General features: G+C 41.8%; 1 protein-coding gene across 1 annotated transcript in view; it reads right to left on the bottom strand.

The window, feature by feature from the left end:
* Positions 1-25,443, bottom strand: part of GRID1 (glutamate ionotropic receptor delta type subunit 1) — an 800,331-nt gene extending 774,888 nt beyond the window's left edge. The window contains exons 1-2 of the mRNA XM_024209390.2: positions 25,365-25,443; positions 22,573-22,728 (exon numbers count right to left, since the gene is read on the bottom strand). Of these exons, the coding sequence (XP_024065158.1) occupies positions 22,573-22,728; positions 25,365-25,443 (235 nt within the window). The remainder of the gene's footprint in view (positions 1-22,572; positions 22,729-25,364) is intronic.
* Positions 25,444-27,835: the final 2,392 nt, after the last annotated feature.

Genomic DNA, 27,835 nt, shown 5'->3' on the forward strand with positions numbered 1-27,835 from the left:
TGTGGCAAAAAAAATTACTCAATACAGCTGGGTGGAAGGGAAGTTGTAAAGATGGCTTAGAGACACCTTTGCTGGCTGGTCCCCTGGCTCAGATTAACGCATCTTGCAGGCTGTTCTAGCTGGGCTAGGTGTCTGTGGGCTCCAAGGAGCCGCTATTGCAGCCAGCGATTACCAAGACACAGGGACACATTGGCCACATCCCTCTTCTCCTGATCATTCCCCATTCATCAGCTACAAGAAAAAGCACAGAAACAGTTATACCACTAGAAGATCCGCTACTCAAGGGCCAAGCCTGCTTTAAGTCAGCTTTCCACTGGTGGAAGGCGTCCCTAACCCAGCCCATGACCTGGCCCTAAGATTGAAAGGAAGGGCCTTTGCAGTTATGGCATTTCCTTGCTATTTGTTTTTGTGAAGGCAAAGTCTGTCACAGCTTTTAAAGTAAAGACACACATTTGCCATTTGTATTTGATTCTTCTAAAAAGGGTGCTGAAAGGAACCCTGTGACACCCAAGGAAAGAAGGATTTTGTACAGATTCATTGTTCTGTCTCCGACTCTTTTACAACAGATCTATCACGAGACGAAAGAGGGCCCATGCCAGGTGGTGACTCTTGCCTATAGACTGACACTGCCCAAGACTCTCCTAATATAGGAAAGCATGTATTTACCTGGATACTTCTACAGTACTCATCACCCTGTAGAGCTGGTCAACATTGTGTGACCAAAAGAATTTCTGACCCCCAAAAAGAGGCTGTGTTGAAAACCAATTTTCAGTGAGAAAATGTCAGGCAACAAAAGTCTGGGTTTGTTTGTTTTTCCCAAGCAGGAAGTTTATAAATAAAAAATGTTGTTTAATTAATAATTATATTTTTTCTTTGGCTTTCAAAAATCAAAACTAAAAATTTTCACTTTGGTTTGAAATTTCCTGCAAAAACATGAACATTTTCAAACAATTTTTTCTTGGGGGAAATCAGAAAGGCTTTTCAGTCAGCCCTATTCTCATCGTGCCTGATTGTCTAATAGAAGTGCTGATACGCTCTGAGCTACACAGTTAATTTATTTAAGAATGCAACACCATGGAACACTTCCATATTTTGTGTATATACACATAGGGTCAGTCTCCTTTATGTTCTGTAGAGCGCTAAGTATACTATTGGTGGTCAAATAAATATTAATACCTAGGGTAAGATGCTATTTTTAGAGTGAATCACACGTGTTTCAGTATCTGTGTCTAGTATACAGATACTCTTCATGTCTATTATGCCTCTGTATCCTGAGACTAATAGACATGAGGCAGTTGTAATCAATGGAAACCTTTGTCTTCTATTACAGTTTTAGGCTATTCCCGAGAATAGAAAACATTTAGCTGGCACTGGGGCCTACCAGAGTCTTGTGTGGAATTGTCTACTGAAATTCCACTGTCATCTGCATTTAAACTTCAGCTGGCTCTTGATTATTGCTGTATAAGAGTCTGCTATAATATGAGAAAAATATCTGATTCTGGTCCCGATTCTGTGAGGTGCTAAGCACCTCTTTGGAAGGGCTGGATACCTTAAACCCCAAATGAAATCAATGGAAGTTAAGGGTGCTTAGCATATCACAGGATCAGGCCCTTTAAAAGCAGTAGATTTTGCACTATTTCCCAACACTAATAAAATAGATTATACCTTCTATGCCTTTATTTTTTAATTAGATGAATATTTATCCACTCTATGCTCCATGGCAACAGACTTGTGATAAACATTCCTGAGACTAATAGAGACATTCAAATATCTTTACTGACCTATTTATATTAAACAGTACAGCCAAGTGAATAATTTGCTACAAATAATTTATTTCACAAATACAGTCTTTATTTTTGCACATAGAATATCTGTTATCAAAATGCATATTTAGATATCAATCACTACACATATCTTTACTCTACAAATTGATCAGGAATATTGCAAATCTGAGGTGTATTGCTTACATGTATCTGGTCAGGTAAGTGACACATTGTCCTTTCTATTCCCTGGCTGGCTGAATTTGTGAATGTTTGTGACATGACTATTTGCATGTGAATTTTTAGAGTGGAATTTTCAAAACATTCAGCATTGGCCTAACTCTGCTCCTGTTGACTTCAGTGGGCTTTGAAGCTAGCCTATATAGCATAGCTGCTTCTTTGCAATTATTTTTCCATCAGTTTGACTGTTTAGGAAATACGGGCCCAACTCAGCAAACAATTATGCATACGAGGAACTTTGAATCAACTCACATGAACAAGCATAAGCATTTTCAAGATCTGGCCCTAAAAGAGTAAACTGCAACTATTCAACAGAAAGTGACAAAAACAAGCCTCAAATGAAAAGGTAACTGCAGTTATAGACTTCAATGAATAGGCATGAATAATACAAATTCATGCATTTGGTCCTTTTAAGGTAAATTCTGTGCCCCCTCACTGATTCTTTCTAAAGAACCAGACTAACTCAGAAGGAAAAAAAATCCCAAATCTGTATTACAAGTGCCTTCAACATGGATTTGTGAGATGCCATTTTCAAAAGGTCGTATGCATGTGACATTTGGATAATTTTCTATGCACAAACTTCCAGCTAGCTTGTGCAGTTAAATACAGTTTAGAAGGGTTTGCAACTAGTCACTCACGCTCCAGAATCTCAGCTGTGATAGGGCTGAGAATCCAAGGCACAGGAAATTAATGAGTTTACCTTTTCAAACTCTTATTTTAGCAGAGCACCTAAGAACTGGAAGAAAGCAGGTGGTGACTTTCAATTTTTAATTACACTTCTGTGAATTAAACTAGGCTGCAAGAAGTTTTGTAAAAAAAAATAATAGGAAAGGAGTGAAACATTAACAGAAACTCACAGTTATTATATGCAGTGATTTCATTTTAGAATTTATTCATATTTCCCAACAGAGTTATTAGTTTATCAAGAGCCTGATAGGAACAATACTTTATTTTTTTATTATTTTTATGTAAGAAATTGGCCTGAATTTTCACATAAATACCTGGCAGCTATTATGTGCCATTTTCCCTTAGCTTGTTCAAGTGCAATATACAGAAGGAGGAAGAACTTCAAGGATTTGGTTGCAACCATTTCAATGAATTTGGGCGCGAGGGATATAGGCATCATCTAAGGTTCAATGAAATTAGTACAACTATAGTTACATGATATTACAAATGCTTGAAAATGCTATTAGTATGACATATGTTTTCCATTGTCATGTGCTGCATTAACAGAGACAAAACCCTTGAGAATTTTCCGGGCCTTCTCTACACAGTATGCTTTGATGAATAGTATAAACGGGAGATAACATAATCATTCACTAGCTTACACGCATTGAAGAAGAGCTATCTAAGATTTTTAGTCTGCATTATGACAGTGAAGCAGTTATGCTTAGCAAATAGGATGGAACTTAGCTTAAAACTGTCAGATTTCCTGAATTCCTGTGTCCACCTCATTTCATCAAGCTTCATTACCGCTGAAGAATCACAATACTCCTTCACACTATATTATCCTATAAAATCTACCTGAGAATAGCAAGTACTGGAGAGCAGGGGGGCTTACGCCAAGGCCCAATACATGGATACTTGCTGGTACATCAACAATGAAACAGTCAGTCAAACTCAGTAGTCCCTGTAATTGGCTAGTGATGTGACAGAGACCTTCAGCTCTGCAAACCACCCAGCCAAATTAAATAATATGTCAGGCCATGTCAAAGAAAATAAATAGCAGGAAGTTAATTTGAGTCAGTATATTTATGCTCCATACTTAGGGAGTTCTGCACTTCCACTACAAACTTGATTGAAACTACTCCCTCCATTAGATGGGCTGCCCAAGAGTTTTCAGATAATGATTCTCAGCCACTAGCAACCTGAGTCAGATTCAAACCCATGACCTAGCGGTGAACGCTTAGGTGATTGAAAATTAGATACAGAACGAGTGCTCAGAAAAATTCATTGCCCTCTCTGTGTGCCAAGATAACCAATATCTTGACAAGTTTACTTCCCCAATTAATGATTTTCTATATAAAAAGGAGATAGACTAAGGTAAATTCTCTATGAAAACTAATCAAAAGGGAAAGGATGATGAAGAAAATGGAAATGGTCCATTTCTTATACCAATGTATCTATTTTTAAAATCATCTCCAAAATACTTTTTATTTTAGAGCATTAACAATTTTATCAGCATTTCAATAAGAAAAAGACAGCCTCAGGGCCCAGTGCTGCCAGCAAATATTTCCTGTCTCCAGCTATAATCTAGGGATTATTCCAGATGAATGCACTACAGGATCTTTCTTCTTTAATCACTGAAGCTCAAAGTCTTCTATACTGAAGGCCATACCTCTCATGTGAGTTGTTACTTGCAAATGTGGATACCAATTATGGATGGAGCGTTACCTGTAAACCTTCTGGATTGGACACATTGCAGTTTATAGGGGAGTGTTCATATTTTAAAAAGTTGATCCAATGAATTGTCTGTTTAATAACACGCTGCATGACATCATGACCAATATGCACCTATATCCATATCTAGCTATGGTTTCATGATGGTAACAGCTTACTTAGTGATGTCACATATTTGCAGGGAAGTAGAACTTGTCAGAAAAATTAAATCTTTTGATGAAAACAAAAAGGGACAATTTTAATGAAAAAGTTCCCAATTTTTTTACCCTGTCTCCTGGGAATACTTAAAAAGGGAAAGAGAAGCACACTGAGCATATAAAAAGACTTGCTGAAAAGAGTTGTTTAGATTGTATTCATTTTACACACACACACGAGTTGAGGTTTATCCCAATTTCCTAAACCAGTTTGCATTTTGTTGGCTCTAGTGTAAAATTTATCTTTACAGTGATTTTCAGGCTATTCGTTATCATTCGGACCAGCTGTTTCAGAGCTGATTTGAAACTCCACATTTCAAAGTTTGCCCTATAAAACCTTTAGGACCTCTGATTAGTCCCCAGTTAATTCACTTGTTTGAAATACTGCAATTCCAAATTGTCCATTTTAAGGAACCCAGGAAGAGAGAGTTCCGGCTTTTAAATAAATGTGTCATCAGAATACCTCAGTTCCTTGTATGTTTTGAGTCCAATATTCATCCCAACTATGCATTTCTCCTTATGAGGGGGTACACAACCTGAACTCCGATTGACTTAAATGGAAATTTGAAGTGAATACATAGGACAGGATTGGGCTGTCTCAGTTCATTTTCTCTTCGTGCAATTGCCAGGGGTTCTGAAGCCAAATCAAAAAATATGGAGCTAACAGAATCTTTTCAGCTGCCATTGTACATTTCTACATTCAAAGAAACTCCTTCTACTTTATTTTTTACTTTGTAAAACCCCAATCCTGACTTGTTAGTGCACCTAAATCTCCCAGGAAAGTCAACCAAATTCAAGCAACAAAGGCTTGAGCCTTTTTTCTTCTCCTTCACCCCCAATCTCCCATTCTTTTCATCTTGTCCTTATGACTTAGATTCACTTGAATCTACAATGGCAAAATGTCATTTGCATTTACCATACACGTTGCTTCTCCAAAGCCATATGATTAGAGTTGGGTGACATTTTTCTTATGAAACCTTTTTTTAACTAAAAACTGCAAATTTGGAGTAATTGAAACAATGTGCAAATTTGGGTCAATTTTACCTAATTGTTTAGCTCAAAAAAATGTTGGAAACATCAAAATGGCTTGTTTTGGCATTTCTGGAATAATACATTTCAACTTTTCATTTATTTCCCTTGATTTAATTTTTAAAAATATTTTAAAAACCTCAATCAAAATGAAACATTTCATTTTGGGTCAACACAAACCTTTTTTGTTGACATGAAACATAACTTTTTTCAGTTTCAGTTCTTTGAACATTTTGGAACATTTTCTTTCAGCTTGACCCAAATTTTTGTATTTTATTTTTTGATTCAGCCACTGAACTGAAAAATCAGTTGTTTGCACAGTTTAACATATGATGCTGCTTATATTTACGTGTCACAATACAAATCTATTTCAAAAGAAAAGAATGTTTCAAAACCACACAACATTGCACTTGCTCTGTATTGTATTTTACTGTATCTGTACTTTGTTTTTTGTGATTGTAAGTTGTTTGGCACAGGTATGTTGTTATTTGTTTGGTATACCTTACCCCTAAACAGCACTGGGCACACCTTACAACACTTATAAAAATAAAGTGCAACATCTAATATGGATTATAATCCAAAACTGGCATGCTACAAATCACTGAATTCCAAGGTCAATTTTGTCATCTTGGCTTGCAGAAAAGGGGATTCGGTTTTTTCAAGCACATTTCTTGTTTGTAAAGTGGAAAGAAGATAGCTCCAAAATAAAAGTATTCTTTGTGATAATATTTATTTGTTCGTTCTTTACTTGCTTTTACAAAATATAAATGCAGATATTTCTGAAGAAACAAACAGAAACAGGGCCACAAGATTAAAACTAACCAGTCCTGCTCCAAAGATTCATTGCCTCCCTTTTCACAGTCCTCTCCTCAAAAACTATACCACTTTCTCTGAATTCAAGAAACTATCTAAAGCAGTTTGACTCCTTTGGGCCAGCTAACTCATTCAGTTTCAGAGGTCTGTCTCCCGTGGACATGAAAGAACTGAAGATGGCATGGTAGGACTGGCACGGTACTGCCTAAGGCCCCAATCCTGCAATGAGCTCGAGGTGAATGGACCCCTGCACATGTGCAGAATACATTGCAGAATCCGGGCAAAAATAAACAGTATGAAAGTGTGAGCAGCAGTATATCTCCACTCAACATTTATCCAGCCTCCTCCACTTCTTTGCTGGACAAAATGTAGCTATTGTATACCCACCAGAAGCCTCTTTGTTCACTGTGCTGCCTAAATGACAATTACAGAAATCAAAAATACCCGCTTGACTGCTGGATAATAAACCCAAAAAGATACAAGAGCAAAAGTGGATATACAGGATTATTCAATACAGAAGCTATCAGGAAAGAATGAAAAGAAAAGGGAAGGCAAGTATTTCTGTTTTTCAATCAAATTAGTGACATTTTATAAAGTATTATTTTTTATCAAAGTGGCCAATCCATATTTTAATTTGCATGAAATTAACTGTCAATGCTGCCAGTGTGCACTGTAGAAAATGTAATTGACTGCTGCTGTCAATGTTATTTCCTAGATTTTTCTTGATGTTAATTGCTCCTTAGATCTACCGTCAGATCTCTCCTTTGGGTATTGTATTGATGCATGAGGTTTTGTTTGTAAGTGTAGGCTTTCCTTTTTCTGATGGGGTCAAAGAAATGCAGCTTCCAAAGCTAAATTAAACCAAAAGAAAGAACGTGTGTTTTGTCAATGAAAGCAGGAGGAGGGTTTAAACTTTTCACCTTTCAAGCCCAGAGTTCTCTGGTGTAGATAAACCAGAAGGTAGCTGTGGGAAGGTAAGGAAGTTTTGCAATGGAAGCCACTGAACAAGGCGACAAGTCTTCCAAAGGCACATTTCTCCTTCCTGTAATGCAATTGCATTCCTTTTAGTTCAAATGACAAAAGGGAAAAAATTTGTGGTGCTCTCTCTAGCATAGATATATAACATTTTCAAATCCTAGGGAATGTGCTCTGAAAAACAGCTGTATACTGCTGCCAACAGATGTTGTCATAATGATGATTAAAATGCAATGGAAATATAATAATCCAGTAAATCATAAAAGGAGCACATTCAAAATTCAATTGCACTGAGTGTGAGATGCGGATTGGGGGAGAATCAGAGACACACCATGCTACTGAGCAAGAAGACGAGAGATATATAGCAGGAAGGAAGGAAGTGGAAAGAGATGTCAGTATCAGGAGATACTAACTAAGAGTTAAAATGGTGATGGATCTGTTGTATGTATAAACTAGGGAGACAGAATGTCCACCATGGGAAGGCTGCCTAGACAGCACCACTTAAATGAGAACAGCTCCAGACAGAGGGTGTGTGCCTTAGGTAACCAGGAAATGCATCAATTCAGTACCTCTCCAGAGCTGCCTCTGCCACCAGGGCTCTATGGAAGCTCCGAAGACACTAAAGCTGGCGGAAGTGACATGTGCCACTGACCATGGGAGACTGCCAGGAGCAGAACAAACAAGCTCCAGGAGGCAGATCCTCCTCAGTGGAGGAGCAGAATGCCACAGAAGGGATGGTTTGAGAACAAGAAGTGGCAGGGTGTCAAAAAGCTGTTTGAGAATTGGAATTACAGTTTTTGATAAACGTTTAATAAGACACGGAAGTATTTTCTCATCTATCAGGGGCTGTCCACCCTGACCTCCATCCTAGGGGTGAAACCCTGCCTTCACTGAAGACAATAGCAAAATTCCCATTGATTTTCCAGTAGGGACAGGATTTCCCCCTAGGTGTGGGCTTTGTTAGTTGGTGGCTGTAGTTTTATGTTCTATTTGCATTTGATTGTGTTTTTTAAAAGCAAGATGTAATTGTAGCCACTAGAGTACTAGAGTAGCCACTAGAGTCTCCTCTCAATTTTGTAACTCTGAATCTCTCTTACTAATAGCAGTGCTACTGTTGGCATGGGCTCTGTTTCTGGATCGAATTGTGGGGAGATGAGCAAGAGGACTACAACATCCCAGTTAAATAATGCAGCCTTACATTATGCTTCACAGTATTTCTGTCTGTGTGCTCCAATGGCTCTGGGAGTGCCAGTGCTGAGCCAAGCCCTCACTGGCAGCAGGAATGCCATGCTGTATGTCAGCATGTGCCAAATTGTGGCTCATTCAGGATACTGCTTGACTGAAAGCCAATTCATGTTCTGTCTTTCCTCCCAAAAAGCACTCCCTGATAGATCCCACAGTTGCTCATCTTCCTCCCAGCCCTTCTTTCAAAGCCAGTCAAGTAGCAATGAATTCTGAGATGGTTATTTTTGAGTGTGTTTCAGTTTGTGCGATGCTTCAATCCGGACATAGGCCCCCATGCTCCACTATGATCCAGCAAGAGTGGCAGCCACGGGGAACCACTCACCCCCAGTGCAAGTTAGGGCAGCTACAGTGGGCAGAGACCTTACACTAATGAAGGACCAGGTGTAATGGAGCTCCACTCCACCATGCTTTGCTGAAATACCCTCTCCTTCCCCTTGCACAAGGGTCAGCTGCTGAAGGAGCTGCCTCCAGCTGAACACTAGCCAAGATTTCCTCTTAGCAGCCTGGTATACTCCCTTGGCCTTCTAGGCCACTTTAAGAATCCAGCCGTATGAGGTACAGTCAGCTTACTCACTATGGAACGTTGAGCAATCCATGGAATTAGCAGGCTTTATTCTGCTCTTGCTGATGTCTCTAAGCTCCACCCATACCAATAACATTATTGTTTCCATAGTAACTGAATTACTTGGGACAGAAGAAAAAAGAGAGCGAGAGAATGGGAGAGACTACAAAAGATTAAGCACTAGCTAAACATAAAATGTATATTGTTGTGTGATTGGAGTTGAGACATACAATATGGGGAGAGACCACTCATCACCTCTGCATCTTCTTCCATGTAGCCCTCTGCACCTGAAACCCCCTCTGACCAATACTACTATGCCTCTACCCTCTCCACCTCTGGATTGTAGTTACCAATGCAAACCAAGCAAAATTCTGTTTCACTTGATTTCAACCACAACAACAACAACAAAGGCAAGCAAAATTCATCAAGTTTTCCTTTGAGTTTGGGAAGGTTCATTTAAATCAAAGCAAAATTCAGGTGTGGATGAACCCAACATGGAATGGAACGCAAATCCACCATAAACCAAAACCACTAAGTTTCACTCAGCTCTCCCCTTACTCATGAGTAGTGCTGACATCCCAAAAGGCAATGACAATGCCTCATCATTACAGGTTCTATATATATATATCATGTGGTAACAAGCAGAAGATGATTATCACCTCCCAATGCACAGCCAACATAAAGCCTTGGACTTACAGATGCATTCACCTGCTGACAAAACCAATTCTCATTAACTTTACAGACATTTCCTTCCCCAGAAAATCCTTGTATTTATTCACTTTCTAAATAAGAGTGAGGCAGAGGGCCAACGTGATCAAGAAGATGATATTACAGAGTATTTTATGAATGACGTTGCTAGCTAAAATCTCAAAGACTGAGACGGCAAGTTAAAATGCAATGAATTAAAGGACTCGACTAAGATACTGGGTGAATAACGAGAGCTAGGATCCCACTGGGTAGGGGTTCTTTTTTTGGAGGGGGGGAAGGGGGGCCTAGTCATTCCTCAGACATTATTCAGCTGAATGTAAGCGGAAATCATTTCAGGCCCTCATTCTTACTGTCCTTTTTCCCTCTATTTGAGAGGTTGCTAAGGGAATGGTTCTCAGGAAGGTCAAGCAGTAGAAACCCTGCTGGGTGGTTTAATGCAGCCAAACAGCACTACTTAAATTAATGCCTCTTGGTTCTTTTTACCCTTAACTGAAGATCATTAGCGTTTCAAGATATCATTTCTTACTGCATATTTAAACTAATATTAAAAGGGGAGGGTGGGAAATAGATAGGAATCAAAAAGCCACAACAAAGTCAAATGAGAATTTCAGAGCAGAACCACTGATGTGGGGAAAGTTACCCACCACAGAAACTGAGTAATGTTTTGATCAAGCAAACCTTGCAGGCCGACTAAAAGCATTCAAAACTCACAAACCTGAAAATAGTTTCAAGAACAGCAATCAAGTCTCCAAATTATAATTAAACACAAGCCATTAGGAACTACATAAAAGAAAACCCTCTCAACATGTTTCTCATTTTTATGTACTTATTGCCTTAAAGCTATGTAAATGAGAGAAATCTTGGCATATTAGCATATCGTTATAATCTGTCCCTGAAATCATTACACATCTTCATGCACTATGGAATAGATTTTCAAAATGTTGCATGCTAGTTAGTGGCCTCGCTCCAATTCCTAGTGGACAAGTATCACATCACCAAATACTACTGTTACAATTGACATTAATTGGCCCTTTTATTCCTCGTCTCAACCCCAAGAGACCAGCAGTTGAAGGGACACAGAGAATAAACTGGCTTCTCAGTTCTAGAGGTGGTTTCTATAGGTCAAGGTTGAAATGCACTGGTATTGGGAAGATTGCAAGTCCTCATGCCCTACATGTATCCCATGATTAGTAGACTTCAGTCTCCAGGCCTGACAGTCTAGCACTTTTCAACTGCACTAAATTCTAAAAAAAATCTAAAGCACGTTATTTCTGTATATATGAACAGAAGTTGTATGCTCAAGTGCATGAGGAGGCAGCCGAACATAAAATTGGATATGTGCAAATATGTATGCATGTGTCTATGTGAACTATGGAAAGCATGTGTGAAACTGGGACCACAAAATGTGATTTTTCAACATGCCACTTCTATTTTGCTGGGGCAGATTTAGATCAATGAAAACCTCCTCTAAGAAAAGGTAGATTTCAAGTCAGTGTACAAAATCTACTGTTCAGCAGCAATGCTTCCAATCAGTCATTTTAGCTAAGGTGCCTCTACACGGTTAGATAAGAAGAGCAACCTTTAGAAGCATCAGATGCCAACATTCCACTGGGGACAAATAAAAATACAGCAACAATTCATTTTAGAATCTCTCAGAAGAATAAAATTTTAGATAAATGTATGACAAGTTATATCTATAGCTATCTCTATATATATAGATAGATAAAAATATCTATTTTTGCAAGAAAAACTGAGTGAAGTCCAACACACGATTTATGTTTTACTTAGAATGGCAAAAATTACATCTTCTTACATTTCAGCCAAGAGGCTCTGCTTATCAACTGCCCCCTAAATATTCCTTTACTTGCCTCCTGAGAAGACCTCTTTTTATATTGTCCATATCATTTGAAAGTATAGAACAATGTCCTTTTTAACTGCTGCAACCTGATCTTTGTCTTGGGGAAGCAAGTAGTTATTTGTCCAAAAAAGTGATCTTTGGGACGCAGAGTATCAAATTTCACTTACATCTCTTCAGTAACCATTTTAGCCATAGGCTTACTGAACACAACATTAACTTAGAGCCACTACTGTAAGAACTCATCACTATCTTTTGTTTATCTTTTTATGTACAACTACACTAAGCCATGCATGATTTTAATAAACCTGGTCATAGCCTCTCTGTTCAAAGAGCTATAGTTTGAACTCCTATCACTCTGGACCACAGAAGGATGAATCACATCAAAATATGAAACTGCATCCATTCCTTATATATTAAGATGCAATTTAAAATATGCTTGGAATATAGGGTTCCTTTAATCACCTGTGGCAGTTAGAGTCTAGGAATGCAGATAAGATCAAGATATTTTTCTACTCAGTGCAAAAGAGGTTTACAATATATCCGGCATCTAAATCACTTGTATATATACACACAATATATACAGTGTATTTTAATAGTTAGGGTTATTTGATTTAACAATTCTAATACCAAAGGTGCACAAGTACAGGGAGAGAAGATCTTCCAAACTCATTTCACATTTATAGCAGAACTCGCTAATTCAAGTAGTGACTAGGGAGACCCATCATGGATTACCAAAGTGTGCAAATAAAAAAGAAAAATATATAATTTATTTTTAAAATAAAAAAACGTCATTGACACAAAAGTATGTTCATTTACATTTTTATAAACACTGCTTAAGTCTGATTTGTGATGATGCTTCACAATACACTAGTTAACACTGTACATATTTTGTATAAATAAAGAAAGTAGCATAACACCCAACTATAGCTCCCTGGTATTAAATCTTTGACGAAAAACAGGGTGAGTCCATTTGGTATTCTAGGAGAACAGTGAGCCAATCCTGCAGCCATTCGGTGAATTAAATTATCTTGAAATCTATGACAGTTCCACACCTAGTGGTTGCTAAATCAAGGTATTAGCAGGTTGCATATTAGCAGGGAGAAAAGAAACAAGGTCAGGCTGTAATATAGGCTATTTGTAGGTCATATGCTGCCCTCATTCTGTATTTCCTTGTCTAACATTTTCTAGGAAATCACTCAGCCTGTGTCTACTCTAGCCTTTTCAGAAGCTTTTTCCACCACAGAGAGCATGGATGCAGCTCCACCTGGGAAGAAGTAATAGTGCAGATAGGGCTCCAGGCAACTCCAGCATTCTAACCACTATGTCACTTAAACTTGTTAGCCACTATGTCATGTAGACCTGCTCTAAGAAGCCCACGGCAGCCACAGTCCTGGCAAACCAGCTGTGCCAAATTGGCTACTAACGTTTAGCAAGAGTAGCTAACAGTGTAACAGAGGCTACATCTACACTACAGGGGGGAGTCGATTTAAGATACGCAAATTCAGCTACGTGAATAGCGTAGCTGAATTCGACGTATCACAGCCGACTTACCCCGTTGTGAGGACGGCGGCAAAATCGACTTCTGCGGCTTTTTGTCGGCGGCGCTTACTACCACCTCCCCTGGTGGAGTTAGAGCGCCGATTCGGGGATCGATTGTCGCGTCCCAACGGGACGCGATAAATCGATCCCCGAGAGGTCGATTTCTACCCGCCGATTCAGGCGAGTAGTATAGACCAGACCAGAGAGAAACAAGCCCACTGTAAACAAGGACCATTGTTATACTGCCATTCATGGAGCTCCACTATGATAGTAACAGTGGGAGTTTTAGAATAGATGGAGTACTGCCATTTTTTTAACTATTTAGGAAGTTTTAGCAAGTTTATATATCCTTCACATGTAAATATCAGAAACAAAACAATCATTACAACAGGTAGCTTTTGTTTAGCGAGATATTTTACAGGAATATGGACAACAGATCTTTCTATTTAACAGGGTGTTACCATATTACAGAGTGAGCATCATCACAACACTGATATCATTTCTACTGATTTTATTAAACTGAGTGAAATCTCTAGATACACATATTTAACAGAGCAGGTATGTCTATCAAAGGTTAATATTAAAAACATTGGACAGGTGTGCGAGGTTTTTGCAGATGAATGTATTTTGTCTGAGTACTGAATAAAAGGTAACCAAATATCTAGGTATCTATCTGTCCTCTTTCCATTTTGCTGGGTATATAATTGGTGTGTTAATTTTTCCAACCTCCCATAGTTTTCCTCAATGGTTGGGCTATTTTTGTTTTTTTTCCAGTGAGAGGTTACCAATGGCCAAGCCGCTACTAGCTGATGAGAGATTAATTCTTCATTTCCTTTTGTGTGACCATTTCCACTAGGAAGCCCCAGGAGGATTACCAAAGGACTATTTGGTAAAAACAATTTGTCATATTTGGTTACAGATTGCAACCCAATACTCTCTAATGACTGGACATGTCCACCATATTTGCATAAAATCTCCTCTTTCACCAACACACACACACACACACACACAGATTGCTGGTCCTCTTTTGTGGATCAAACCCCATTCCTCTTGGGTAATTTGTCTATTCACATCCTTTTCCCAGGGTGTCACATATGGACAGGTTTTTGTTAGGAAAGCTGTCTGCAAAGTTTGATTATAAATTAGTTATAATTTTGTTTCCCAATTGACCAGATGCCACCACAGCTATTAAAGTTAGCTTTCTGTACAAAACCAGTATTCTAGAAAGTTGAGAAACGTAACCCCTGACTTGAAAGTACTAGTACCAGGGAGAGTGGGGCAGTTCACGCGAATTTTGATCTCTAAATAAGTTAGAAACGTTTCTTTACTGGATTGTGGGCACAGGCGTTTTTAACCACACCCTAAACAAAGTTAGGCAAAATAGTGGTGAAAGTGCCTGAGTGGCCACTCCCACTGTCACTAGCACTGGTACAGCTGCACCAGCAGTAGCGCAAAGCAGGGAAATTTCCCAAAACTGTTAAGTAGGAACAGCCAAAGCATGAAACCCAATGGATGTCATGTGTCGGAGGCAGCACAGGACTTGGAAATTCAATACATTTTTTTCCTGATCTGCATACGCATGAATGCATTTCATTACACATGGTACAGAGCCAAAATGATGTGGATGCTTTTGAAGGATATGGTTTGAAAGGAAAATAAATTAATCCCAGGACAGTATGCTCTCTACAAAACCAAAAATAAAAAATATTTGGGGTACCTTTTCAGAACAGTAGCCTCCCAGGTGCAAGATATCCTCACATTTTTTCACCTACAATAGAACAGTGAGTAGCTATGCCTCAAAATACCCAGCTGTAATTAGAGGTATATGTACTTCGATTTGTTGCTTGCAATTCATAAGCTGCATTCATCCTCAGCCGAACTGAATCTGCCCCCCTTTATGAAATATTGGCATATTTGTTTCAAACTGAAGGAAACACAGGGTCATTGCCATTAACATAACAAAAATGCACATGAGGGGAGAGAGGGAGATTTCAAAACATTGTTTTCTTTAATTTTGTGAAACATACTAGCCAAGCCATACAACTAAAGAGCATAAAAGCACAGGCAGAATGAGATGACAGTGTCACAGATGCCTTCACTGTGGCAGTCCTTAACAAGTCTCAGTTTGGTCTCGGAAGGCATGAGGAGGTAAAAATGTTAAGCACATTCACCCCACTGAGCAACAGCTTTTAACCACAGTAGACTAGTTAGAAAATGTGTAGTTACACAGCCAGGTCTCTTGGACTAGGGGAGTAATCCCCTGCTTACACTGTATCTGCCTGGTTTTGAGAATGCGTTGAAAGCTCAGAATGAAACTAGAAATGATGTATATAACAATATGTTCACTCCAGAGAACTTAGAGTTCAGCTGTCAAAAAGTTCTAAACAAGACAGTGTATCCCAGTGAAACCTGCTTGAAATATATGCTCAAGTGAGCTGCAAGAGAATAGCAGATAAAGGAGATGCTATACGACAGTGAAAGACACATGAGAAACAACTAGCAAAAAAATTAAATGACAGTACATTAATAAAAACCAATTCTTTGCAAGTCTGGCAGACAAAAGCTAGAATCCTTTTTATATTTACTATTAAATATTTAACTTTAAATATGGGGCATCGTAGTATTTCTTAACCAAGCAATACATTTTCCCACCCAATGCAGCCAAATCAATAACATCTTTTTTTTTAAATCACTTCATATGAACAAGAATATATTAGAATTCCTGAGATCCATTATGGTTTGGAATTCTACCCCCACCCATCTCCTCCCCATGTTCGGGGACTAAACATCTTGAAGATATAAAACATAGTGAAACAACAGACTTTCATCTCTGGGGCCACGCTTCCATCTAAAAACTATAACCAAACAATTCAGAATGCCTTATCTCAGGTTTACATGACACCATTTTAGCCTAGGCCTATATATTGACCTGTCCTGAGCTTGCCCAAAGACTGAGGAGGACATTTTCACCATGGCTGGCAGGCATTTCTCCATTTATTGTTTATGTGGCCGTTTACACTTAAAGCTGATCTCAACCCAAGGAGAAAGCAGTCTCTGCAATTGAAAGCTGAAGACTCTATCCAGGTGTATTTGCAATACAGCTTCTGTCCCCTCTATGAGTTTCTACTCAGAGTGTCACTCTCACTATCTTGAAATAAACTTGTAAGGGAGGGGGTGGAGAGAGACAGACCCAGAACCTCACAGAAATTCACTAATTGCATCCACAGTTCTATACCCTTAGGCTATGCATGTGTTTAGGTTCTGCTTTGAATTTTAGCTGGGCAAACAAATCCTAGAACAACGAAGATAATGCTCCTGTTTCGCTGTTTCACTTGTACATTTAGACATATACATGCGGCTCAACTTACATCTAAACAAACAAAAATGCTCAATACCTACTGTATCTGTAACTTGAAACGTATGTCCCTGGCTACGGCAGTTTGAGAACTTCCCCAAGCACACATCCTTGCCAAGTCCCGTATGCAAGAGACAAGAGAACAGCTTCACTCCAAGGTACACAACATGGATACACACATGCACCCAAAAAAGTCAGCAGCTGTGAATCACTCATGTACCACAGCAATATGCATGGAAAAAACAGATAACTAAATCAACCTATGGAACATCATCCTCACTCTCAAAGCATGTACTGAATTCCAAAGTGTGCTCCACTTTCCAGTGCTGAGAGCCTTTTAACCTCAGCAGGCATGCAAGGTTGCCCAAATTAGAAACAATTCATTTGAAAGGAACCACTGTCTATGAAAATAGAACAATTTGCAATTCTAGGAAAGGTTGTATTGGCATTTCAAAACAGTTTAAAGATTTCTGAATAACTATCTCCATCGGATCCTCTCCCCACGATGCACTGTGACAGTTAAGAAGGCAAAAGGTATTTTGTACTGTTAGCCTTTATGCCCCAATAGTGTTTAAAAACATTTAGATCTACTGCTGAACTATTTTATACACAGAGACACACACATACTTTTTTTTTTAACCTTAAACAGATGTATTTTCAAGACAGGCTAGAAACTGGTTTACAGTTGTCTTTTGGACTCTACTGTCAAACACACGCTCACTTTTCCTCAACATGATCACTCCAGCAGCAAGTACAGAAATGGCAATTTGAATTGAAAACTTTATTTTCCAAATATTTCACAGTCTTATCTGTAAAAGAGTTCCTTATACCTTTGAGCTTTCAAACTTCTTAGCTCAGAAAAAAATTGCAGCATTTTAAGGAATTGCTAGAGTCACTGATAAAAACAAATTATTTGCACTAGTTCACATCTCAACACTTTTACAGATGTTGGGTTAAAAGTTGGTACACCACTTCTTTACAATGAAGAGAACAAAAGGGATCAATAATTAAATTAACATTGCTTATACAGTTGCTGCTGATTTCTATAGAACAGCCAAACCAGAATAACCATTCTCAGTTTTTGATTTTTTGCCAGCTATTTACAACAAAAATGATTTTTTCCCCTCAACTAAAACTAATTGTCATAGGCATAAAGACCATACTCCACAAAGTGTCATGCCAGTACATGAGCACAAATATAAAATCAAGTCCTATTTTATATATACATGAAAGACACCAGATTTCACTGTTATGTCATACTTCTCCGCTGCCCCCATTTGATTGTTTCATCCACTTGTTGCATCTTGTTATAAAACTAGATTGTGAATTCTGTGGAGCAGGGTCTCTTTACTGCTTGTTTGCATAACCCTGAGCAAAATGAGGCCTTGACCATTGGCAACTAGGCACGACTGTAATACAAATTATTACTGAGCCATAAGAGGAAGTTTTCCCCACAAGATGCAAGCTGAACCACCTAGGATCATGTTTTAGAATTAGGCTCCATGTTAACTGTTATGCTCAAGCATCTATAAGCCCATTAGCATAGAAGTACACCTACAGAGAGAGTAGGGTGACCAGATGTCCCGATTTTATAGGGGCAGTCCCGATTTTTGGGTCTTTTTCTTATATAGGCTCCTATTACCACCACCACCACCACGTCCCGATTTTTCACAGTTGCTGTCTGGTCACCCTGAGAGAGAGAGAGACTCAGCTCTCATTCACCTATTGCAGTTACTGGGCATTCACCATCACTGTATTCTGTTGAGCAAAGGTCCTATAGCTTTTTCCAATGTCTAAGGTATATCTGTATATCTCCTAGTATTGAAAATGGCTTGTTTTGGGAAAATAAAATACTTTAAGTAGGCCATTACTCCTGGAAGTGAACTAATCCTATTGAAAAAATACTGCTGCTTTTCAATTTTTTTTCCTCCCCCTGCAAAAAATCTTACCAATATACTAAATATCAACCCAAGTGCATTTAAAAAATAATCAGAAATTAAATCCTTGTTACCGTTAATAAATCTTGTCACATGGAGTGTTTACTTTTCATAATATTACCTTAGTACCTCTGAAATGAAGTGCCTGCTTGCACCATTGATTTAAGTAGGACTTCAGGAATAATTCACAGTGTTATTGGGTAATGCTGTTTATAAAGGTACTTGAAACAAAAAATAATATTGTGTGCCTTGTTTGATTGTGTGAGCTACTCTGGCAGTAGTATCACACTGGACTATTTTTACTCCAAATCGTTTTGTACTACACAGAGTCCCATTACAATGAAACTAACGTTTACAACACTGATTTCCATGGCACCGCTTAGAAAGACATTGCACAGGAAGAATAATGTGGGTGTCAGTGCATTTTATATAGTAATAGCAACATTCTGTGAGCAGTTTGAGCAGCTGATTTGCTCCAGGTTATTTTGACTACTGTAAGCAAAGTCCTAGTGAAATGAGTAGGGCATCTGCATAACTGATTACAATGAAACTTTGAATAGTAAGACTGACACCATGTAATACTGTGCAGAAAGATACTGCATCGTACAAATAGAATGGTTACTAGTGCATCCCATGCATCATTCTGTCAGCATATTGAATAACAGTTGCAAATGAAAGAAATTCAAACCCCAAAAAAGTGGGGGAGGGTCTGACTTGAACCAATAAGGCTGCCACTCTGTTTTTAACTCATCCATTGTGGCAAGGTATTGACACACAGGATGAAGATAGGATCGTTTTGAGGTCCCATACGCTTTAACAGCTAGGTGACAAAGGGTGATTTTTCAATGTAATTGTAACATTTATTCCATTTCCTCTGGCCTCCAGCACGTGATCAGAACTGCAAGAAATTATTCTAAATTTAGGTGCCCACTGCCTATCAGTGGGCATCTCCAAGAAAATCTGGGTCCTACACTTTTTCAGGCACTGAAGATATGCTGTGGTGCCTAATGATCTGTACCAAATAGATTAAAGTCTGACCAGAATCCTTCCTGTGGTTTCAACGCACAGTTTTCACAGCGAATTATTACTTTGGAAATATTCTTCTTTCCTGGAGGTACTGCTATTCCTGCAGGATTAAAAGGAAAAATAAGAAAACTACCAAGTCAAGAAGTATTCTCTAGTTTGGTCAAGTTCCTCAGAACAAGCTGAGCAGGTGGACTTGCTGTCCACAAGACTGTCAGTTTATATCCCAATGTGATCAAAGTAGTTTAAAGCTTTTACTTTTGAGAAGAGGCGACACTGCTGGAAGCACTTGTTCAGCCAGCCAACTTCTGTCACTTCCATGAATATGAATAAACTCCAATATAGGACACTGACATTTTGCAAATGTAGGAAGAGCTGATCCTTCAGTTAGTCTTTGCCAATAATCAACCCTACTATTCCATAGTTTGTGACTATGTATTTTTCCCCAGTCACAAGCACCTTTCTTGCCCTCTTTTCAAGAATGTAAGCCTGATCCAAAGCCTATTGAACGAATGCCATCTATGTCAATGGGCTTCGGATCAGTCCCCCAAACAGGTTTGTTTTGTTGCTGTCTTGGATTTATGTGACAGCAAAGAAGCATGCATGGTGGCAAAAAGATGTCAGAAGGAATTGTTTGGGGTCTATGAAAATGAATATTTGATGCAATTTTGTAACCATAATTTGCATGTACACAAGTTACACATAAATACATATGTATGAATGCAAATTTTCACACAGGAAAAGATTATTTTCCCTGTGCTCTGTAATATTAAGGATAAGACTAGTGATGAATCATCTTTAAAAATACTCTTGTCAGGGTATATAAATAGCTCTCTTTTCTAGAATAATTATTACTCAGAAACACTGCTGCTGAAATAACCCAGGCAATAATCAACCTTGGCTTCTTCATCAAACCCCAATAACATCTTTTTAAAGTCTTATTTGTAAAGGCAAGCTGATTAATTTCAAACATTTTCCTTTGCAATAAAAGCTAATTGAAATGATTTACCTGTGTAACTACTTGTCAGATCTTATAAACGCTAGGAAAATGCTCAGCCAGTTACTTAGCTACCCCATTTAATCCACACGTAAAACCTCAGTGGGATCAAAGACTGTGAAATAAAACAACTGTTTTCTAACCACTTTCCCAGTTTTCTCCCTACTTTAAAAACTTGCTTCTCCATTCATCCACACAATAGGGGGTTAACATGATAATAAAGTATTATTAAACACAACAGCAAACTACAAGGACAGCATCGTCTCCATTCCGAATAGACTTCCTCTTAATCTCTCAGCCAGTCCTTATTTTAGTCCAGCTGTATTTGATCCTTTCTGTGACTGGTAAAAATCTAAACATATCTAAAATGAGACTATCCCTCACTCTTTGAATCAAAACTCACTTTCAGGCAAGGACAAAAAAGCCTGACGCTTAGTTCTGCCTAAGCACCGTCGTTTCAAAGTGTGGGCTTCAAGGCCTGTGACATTGCACAACTTCTCACATGTATTGCAGTCCCCGCACATTGCAGCACTCAGCCTCTTTATTGATGGATGTTAATATTTCCTTCCATTTTCAGCTCTCTCTCTCCCAGCAACAAGTTAGGACAGACCTTAGAGATAGCAGAAGGGGGCTAGAGGCAGCCTAAACGTTTGGGCACCAATAATGTGTTTTGGTTTCTTACCAAGACTGCTCAGACTGTGTCTCGCCATTCACATTCTTTGAAGCAATCTTTGGAGTTACTAGACCTCAGGCACTCACAAGCACCCCTACTCTGCGCCTCTCTGCGGACATGGGGAGTTCAAGTCAGGAGACAAACGAAACGAGAATGGCAAAACTAGCCCAACCCACACTCACTCTGAATCCTTCAGGGACATCTCATTGTAACTACCCTTTTATTCCCGTAGAAAGGAATTGTTCCCTTATACACTTGCAGGCTCCACTTCCGATCATTCTCTCATCTGTGTCTTAGATTTCCCTGTATCTCACTGAATTACCTTTACATCGCAGAATTATGGGAGGGTAGTTTGACCCCTCGATGTCCCGTCCCCCCCAATAAATAACATCCGAAGCATCTGCCAGTGAGCGGGGCTTTCAGGTGCCCTTCGCTCTGGCACCTGTTGCACCTCCAAGCCCCGTGCTCACATTCGCCCTTCCCCAGGGAAGGGCTCCTCGGCCGGATCGCCCTTCCTCAGAGCGCAGGTTGCCAGGCTGAGAGAGATCGCCTCTGTGCAGCGCCTTAGCTGCCTTCCTTCCCGGCTCTCCCCCAGCGCACCCCACAGCGCCTGAAATCCGCCACTGCTCTGGCCCTGCGGCAAGAGACCAGGCGCCGCTGCCCGGACCTGCCCGGGGAGACACGGGGCAACAGGCCAGATCCTCGTGTTCTGTGCCCGGACACACGTGCGCTGCCCTGCCTGCCTGGCCGCTCACACGCACTACGAGCGGCTGCTGCTTGGGAAGGCGTTTCACACGAATGACAGCTCTCCGCGAGCAGGCACCACAGCGCCAGGCAGCTTCCCGCTCTGGGCTCTTTCCTTGGGAAACAGCGCCAACCTTCGGCCGCCGGAAAGTTTCCAGCCCCAGCAGAGCTGCCCGCGCCTTCGGAAGAGAACAACCGGCACGTGCCCGCCTGCACCCCGATCGCGCACCCAGCGCACAGGGCTCCAGCAGCCCCGTCAGGCTTGACAGTAAAAGACAGGAGATGGGGGGAGGCGGAACTCAACTGCTCTTTGGAGACAACATCCCCCCCTTCCCGTGTATTATTAGAGGGGACGATAACGCCCACGGGCGGGAAGGCGAGTCAGCCCGGGCATACCGCCCGTGACAAACACCTGCAACAGACGCGCGAAGCAGAACTACAGTCTCCCCGTGCCCAGCAGCCGGGGCTCTGCGAAGCCCTCGCAGCCGGTCCCAGCCGAGCCCAGTCCCGCGGCGCTTACCTTCCTGCACCGCATGGAAGGGGTTGTTGGCTTCTATGAGCTTGATGGAGTACGTGATTTTCTCGCTCTGTAAAATGTCGTCATTGAGGTTCAGATCGGACACCGCCTGCTTGAAGACTTCGTCGTCCTTGGCAGCATTTCCTTCAAAAATGGCACCTGTTGGCATGATCACATCAGAATTTGATCTTTTCCAGGAGGACTGAGGGGTGGGGGAGTTAATGGAGAGATGGGGAGGCTCCATAACTATTCTTGTTTATTTCCCCGGGCCTAAAGTTTCATGTATATACATCTATATAAATCAGCTATTTCTCTCCCCTCGAGTGCAGAGTGTTTTAACACGGCCAATTCAGTGTGGCACTGAGAACGTTGTTAAGCTCGGGTCCATGGGAGAATTTCAAAACAAGTTAACAGAAAACAGCTTCCTTGCTCCCAGGTTTATCGGTGATCGTACACAGGCATTTATTGTTCAGGCGCATTAAATCACACACACACAGTCTTCAAGGACCCATTCCTCATGAGTTGACTGCAATGGATAGGTGCAGCACAACTAGACTTGCATCCTGAAGCCTGTTCTTGCCCAATAGGTTGTGTGCGCTTCACGAACCCTCACTTACTGGTTTTTAACCAAAACCCCTAGAAAAAAATTGCTTTGTGAGTTTGAATGTAATAGAAGGGGGGGGGTTAGAAACACAACCAACTTTTGCTCTGGGTTTTGTCTGCTGTTCACCTAGTTTGTCATTGTTTGGGGGTTTGAATCTCTGCTGCATACACAAACACACACTGATTTAGAGTCAGCCTGTGTGTTCAGTAACCTGAAAGCTTCTAATTTCAGGGCCGTGTTTATGCAGTTAACATGAAAACATCTGGCGAGCTGTGTTACATAATATACTCTGACTACGGGAGCGTGTGTGTGCACATTAGGTTTACTATCTTGTTATGCAGATCAAGGATTTTTTAGGTTAAAGGATAAAAAAAAAAGTCACTTCCCTCCCTGATGCAATATTGCTTATTCACACCAGCTGTGTGTCCTGTACACAAAGATTCGCGTGTAAATTCACAAATCCAAGTTCAGGAGGCTCTTCCCTCTCAATCTTTTGAAGCCCTTATTTCTGGAAGAGGCGCTAAAATAACACTAAGGCTGAAGTGTGGGCAGGTATACAAGCCACGAATCTATAGCTGGCCTTCACCTTGTCCATTGGCAGGCAAAGGGCAAAGAGACAGAGGCTTTATGGACGTCTGGCCTCCACCACCTGCTGTGTCTCTGGACTCCCCTCTCTCCAGCTCCACTGATGAGAAACGGGGCGCGCTTTCCTCCTCTTCAGCAAATCGCGAAAAAAGTCAGAAATCTCGAGTTTGCATCCAAGGTGAACAGCGTGCTCCTGGTGCAGCTGGAATCCTGTACGTGTGTCCAGCGCCTGAGAGGATGAGACGCAACCAGGGCTTCCCCGCCGCCCTCCCCCCTCGCCACCTCGGAATTCACGGGTAGCTCAGGGCTTTCCTCGCACAGCGGGCAAAGTTGACTCGGTCTCTTTTCTCGGCTAGATCCGCAATGCTGTGGGCTCTGGCCCTGGCCCTCAGTCTCCTGCTTGTTTTACAGGGCTGCTGTTTGAGCATCCTCGTTCTCCCCGCCGCCACCACGTCAGCTGGTTCAAAATCGGTCCCCACCCTCATAGACATTTACCCACATGCTCACCCCCGCCCCCTCACGCGTGGCGCCTGGAGGGGGCAAACTTGTTACATTTCGTGTTCATCAGGGCACAGGCGCGCGCTCTCTAGCTCCGGACTAAACTCCCACCCAGCCTCTCTTGCTCCATGGCTTCTCTCTCTCCTCCCTGAGGATTTTCCTCCTCCTCCTCCTCTAAAGGCGGATGGGAATCACTGCTCTTCATTTCCCCGCCACTCTCCATCTCCTCCCCTCTCATCTGCCAGAAGCCCGGGGGATTCGTGGAGGATTTTGTCCCTCTCTTTCCCCCACCACCATCTTAATTCCTGCCGGTAGCTTTCGACACCCGCCAAAAGGTGACTGCAGAGCCTTTGCCTTTTGCCGGCCAGACTTTCCCTGGACATTCCTCTACCCTTCTCCTAGAAGCCACAAAAGTTACCCGTCCTGCATGAATCCCCCAGCCTCTCCTCTCCCATCTTCCCCCACTGCCGAGCCAGGTTTCTCCTCGCTGGAGACTTCAAGCCTTGCAGCCCAAAGGTTTTAATGAGCCCTTATTCAAACCACAACAGTTGCACGCGCGCGCACACACACACACACACACACACACTGCTACTGCGCATCTAGCGTCTCCTAACCCTTTTCCAGCCAACTTGTCCCTCCTGCATTCCCGTTATAGTGGCATCTGCTATGATTGGGGAAGGGGACGCCGGGGGTGGAGGGATTTTTGGAAAGTTTCCCCTACGGGATGGTTCCTAATCTATCTTGCCTTGTTTACTGGGGGTGGCGGGGGAAGAGCGAAAACCTCGCACGCAAACAGGTCTGAGCCCAGCATTTAGTACAACCGGAGAAACGGCAGCAGCAAACCTGCGTCCTGTCTCCAGAGAAACCCCTGCCGCGATTCAGTGCTAACGTGCTCGCAGCATCCTTGCAACCGAAAGGGACCCCACCGTCGCTTCCTCATCTCGCTGCTAACTTTGCAATTCAGAGGATTCGGGTGGCTTTTGTGCCCCCCTCTCGGGGGAGTTAATGGGGCTCCCTCGCCCTCTGCCCGTGACATGATGGGGTTTTAAGGAGACACCATCCCTTTCTTGTATTTGTTGCTTTCTCCCCCCTCGTCCCCCCTTCTTACCAATGTGGATGATGGAGTCCGCCCGTACTGAAACGCACTGAAATATCCAGGGGAAAAGCCAGAGCATCACCACTTCCATTTCCAGCCTCTCGCGGAGCACATCAGCCCGGGTTTGATGGAGAGACAGAAATGGGGGAAAAGAAGAGGGGGGGGAAAGGTACCCAGATTAAAAAAAATATCAGAAAATCCCGGACCCCGAAATCCCAAGGATTTTCCAAGATTGAGACGATGGAGAGAACGGGAAAGCAGGGGAACGACAGCAAGAAAAAGGCTGGGGCTAAAAATATATGCAGATGGATAGATCCTGGGTGTCTGCGAGGAAGCAGCAGCAGCAGGGCAGAGACTTCAGCAGCAGCTCTTCACCACTCCGTGTGTGTCTGAGCCCCAGCGCACAGCAAACTGCGGAGGACCGCCCCCCCCCTCCACAGACCACGTGATTGCAGAGACTCACCACTCAATATAGTCTGGGCGAAACACACGGGGAGATGGAGAGAGGAGCGTAGAGGAGGGAAACAGTGGAGCCCAGTTCCACCCAGGAGCCTAGCCAAAAACGGGGGCTGGAGGGGGTGGCACGAGGAGATGGGGAGAGAAGAGCTCGGATTGCACAGGATGGGAGAAAAGGTCTGTGGCGACAGAGCGGGGCGGGTTAGGAGGCTTTCAACAGGAAGGGGAGTTTGAGATAGGAGAGAAAGATCTATGCCGGATCAGTGAATCCGACTACAGTCTGAGCGGCAGAGAGCAGAGAGGGACGAAGAGGCGCTCTAACATAAAGGGGGGTATCCTAGCTGACCCCAGCAACTCCCCGGTTGCTGGGGGAAAGCGCTCCATCATCACCTGGGGGAGAACAGCTTTCCCCCACAGGCTAGTGCAGATTTTATGGAGATGCACCGCACGTATCCACCAGCTGCCCAGGCTTGCTTTACTCCCAGCAGACGCTATCCACTCATGCGCCTCCATTCAATCCAGCTTTCCCGGTGCTGAAGAGATCAGAGGATGCTGGCTCTAGCCTTCCCCCAGGACTCTGTGTCCCCCTCTTCCCGGCATCACTGTGGTGGGGACCGAAGTTCAGAGCACCGTTAACGAAGTTTTGGGAGCCCGCCTCTATAGAGGGAGTTTAATTCCTTGAACTACCTGGAAATCTTACCGACCTTTTCCTGGCCAGTCTGGAAACTTAGCCTCTGAATCGCAGCCCGGCTGCTTTATTTGGTTTCGGCGTTTGCCCCCACCCGCCGTCTCGCAAGGGAAGCGCTGGCTAAAAGTTTGAAGCTGGAGTAATCGGTTGCATTTAAAATTGGGGGTTCTGCCTCACCCCACGGGGGGGGGGACTTATTCATCAATCAAACAGCTCTGGGGAAAAGGCAAGGGTGAATGGAAGCCGCAGATTTAGAAAATCTTAATACTTGGTTCCTGGTTTTTAAACTTCAGTGACAAAATTGTATCGTGTTGCAAAGTAAAAAGGAACAGGAACGCGCGTGGCTGGTGTAATAAAGATGCTGCTGAGGAGGGTCTGACATTCCAGGGTTCCTGTTCCAATCTCAAGACCAGGATCTTATTTTCCGTTGGCGATCTAACTGAAAACGTGATATTTTCCCGCACACTAGGAAAGTGGTACCACAAAGCTGTCCTCTCTCTCTCAGTTTAAGCTTTCAATGAAATCTAATTCATAAATTGGACATGCTCAGAAGACTAATTCATCCCCTAAAACAAATGCATCAGTGATTGCAGACATCCAAACGTGCTAAGAGTTTAAATATGACAAGGATCCCGGGAAAACAAATTCATTCAGGAGCCTGAAACGTAATTAAAACTACTGCCAGGAAAATGAGTTGAGAGCAGGATGTTACCAAGATGATTAAATCGCTCTGGGGCTGAAGCCGGGACTGCTTTAGCAATAGATACATGTAATGGCAGTGTTTGGACATTATGAGGCGGGACAAAGATGACTGGAGGTCAGTCATCCTGCAAGTGCAGAGACTTTAGGAGTAAAGCGTTAAAGTCAGGTCCTGCTCCCATTGAAGTCAATGACAAAACTGTCACCCACTTCAATGGGAGCAGGATCTGGCCTCTGCTTGTTTGCTATCAAGGAATCCGTCTACAGACTACCTAAATTAGGGGCTTTTCTACATAATATTCCAGAGGTCCATTTCCCCTGTCCTCTCTTGCACTAGTAATTTCAGATCAATGGAGCATACATTTTATAACCATCACCTTGTTTATTTAGTGTTCATTTCTCCAGTTACTTCGGACTAACTAGAGAGATTGCTGCAATGAACTTCTGTAGTGCAGAGAGCATTCTTCATGCAGAGCATAGTACCACAAAAACGCTTGACACTAAGGGGTAGTTAAAACAGGTAAGCTTTCCAGTCGTGGGTAAGGGAGGAAACACAAATGGATTGAGTAGAGTAAAGGAAAAGGAAGATGAAATTGAAATGGTGCCAGGGAGGATCCCTGTTCATTGGTCTGTGCCAGCT

Source organism: Terrapene carolina, unplaced genomic scaffold (genome assembly GCF_002925995.2).
Source record: "Terrapene carolina triunguis isolate 2854851 unplaced genomic scaffold, T_m_triunguis-2.0 Scaffold95, whole genome shotgun sequence".
NCBI classification, from domain to species: domain Eukaryota; kingdom Metazoa; phylum Chordata; order Testudines; family Emydidae; genus Terrapene; species Terrapene triunguis.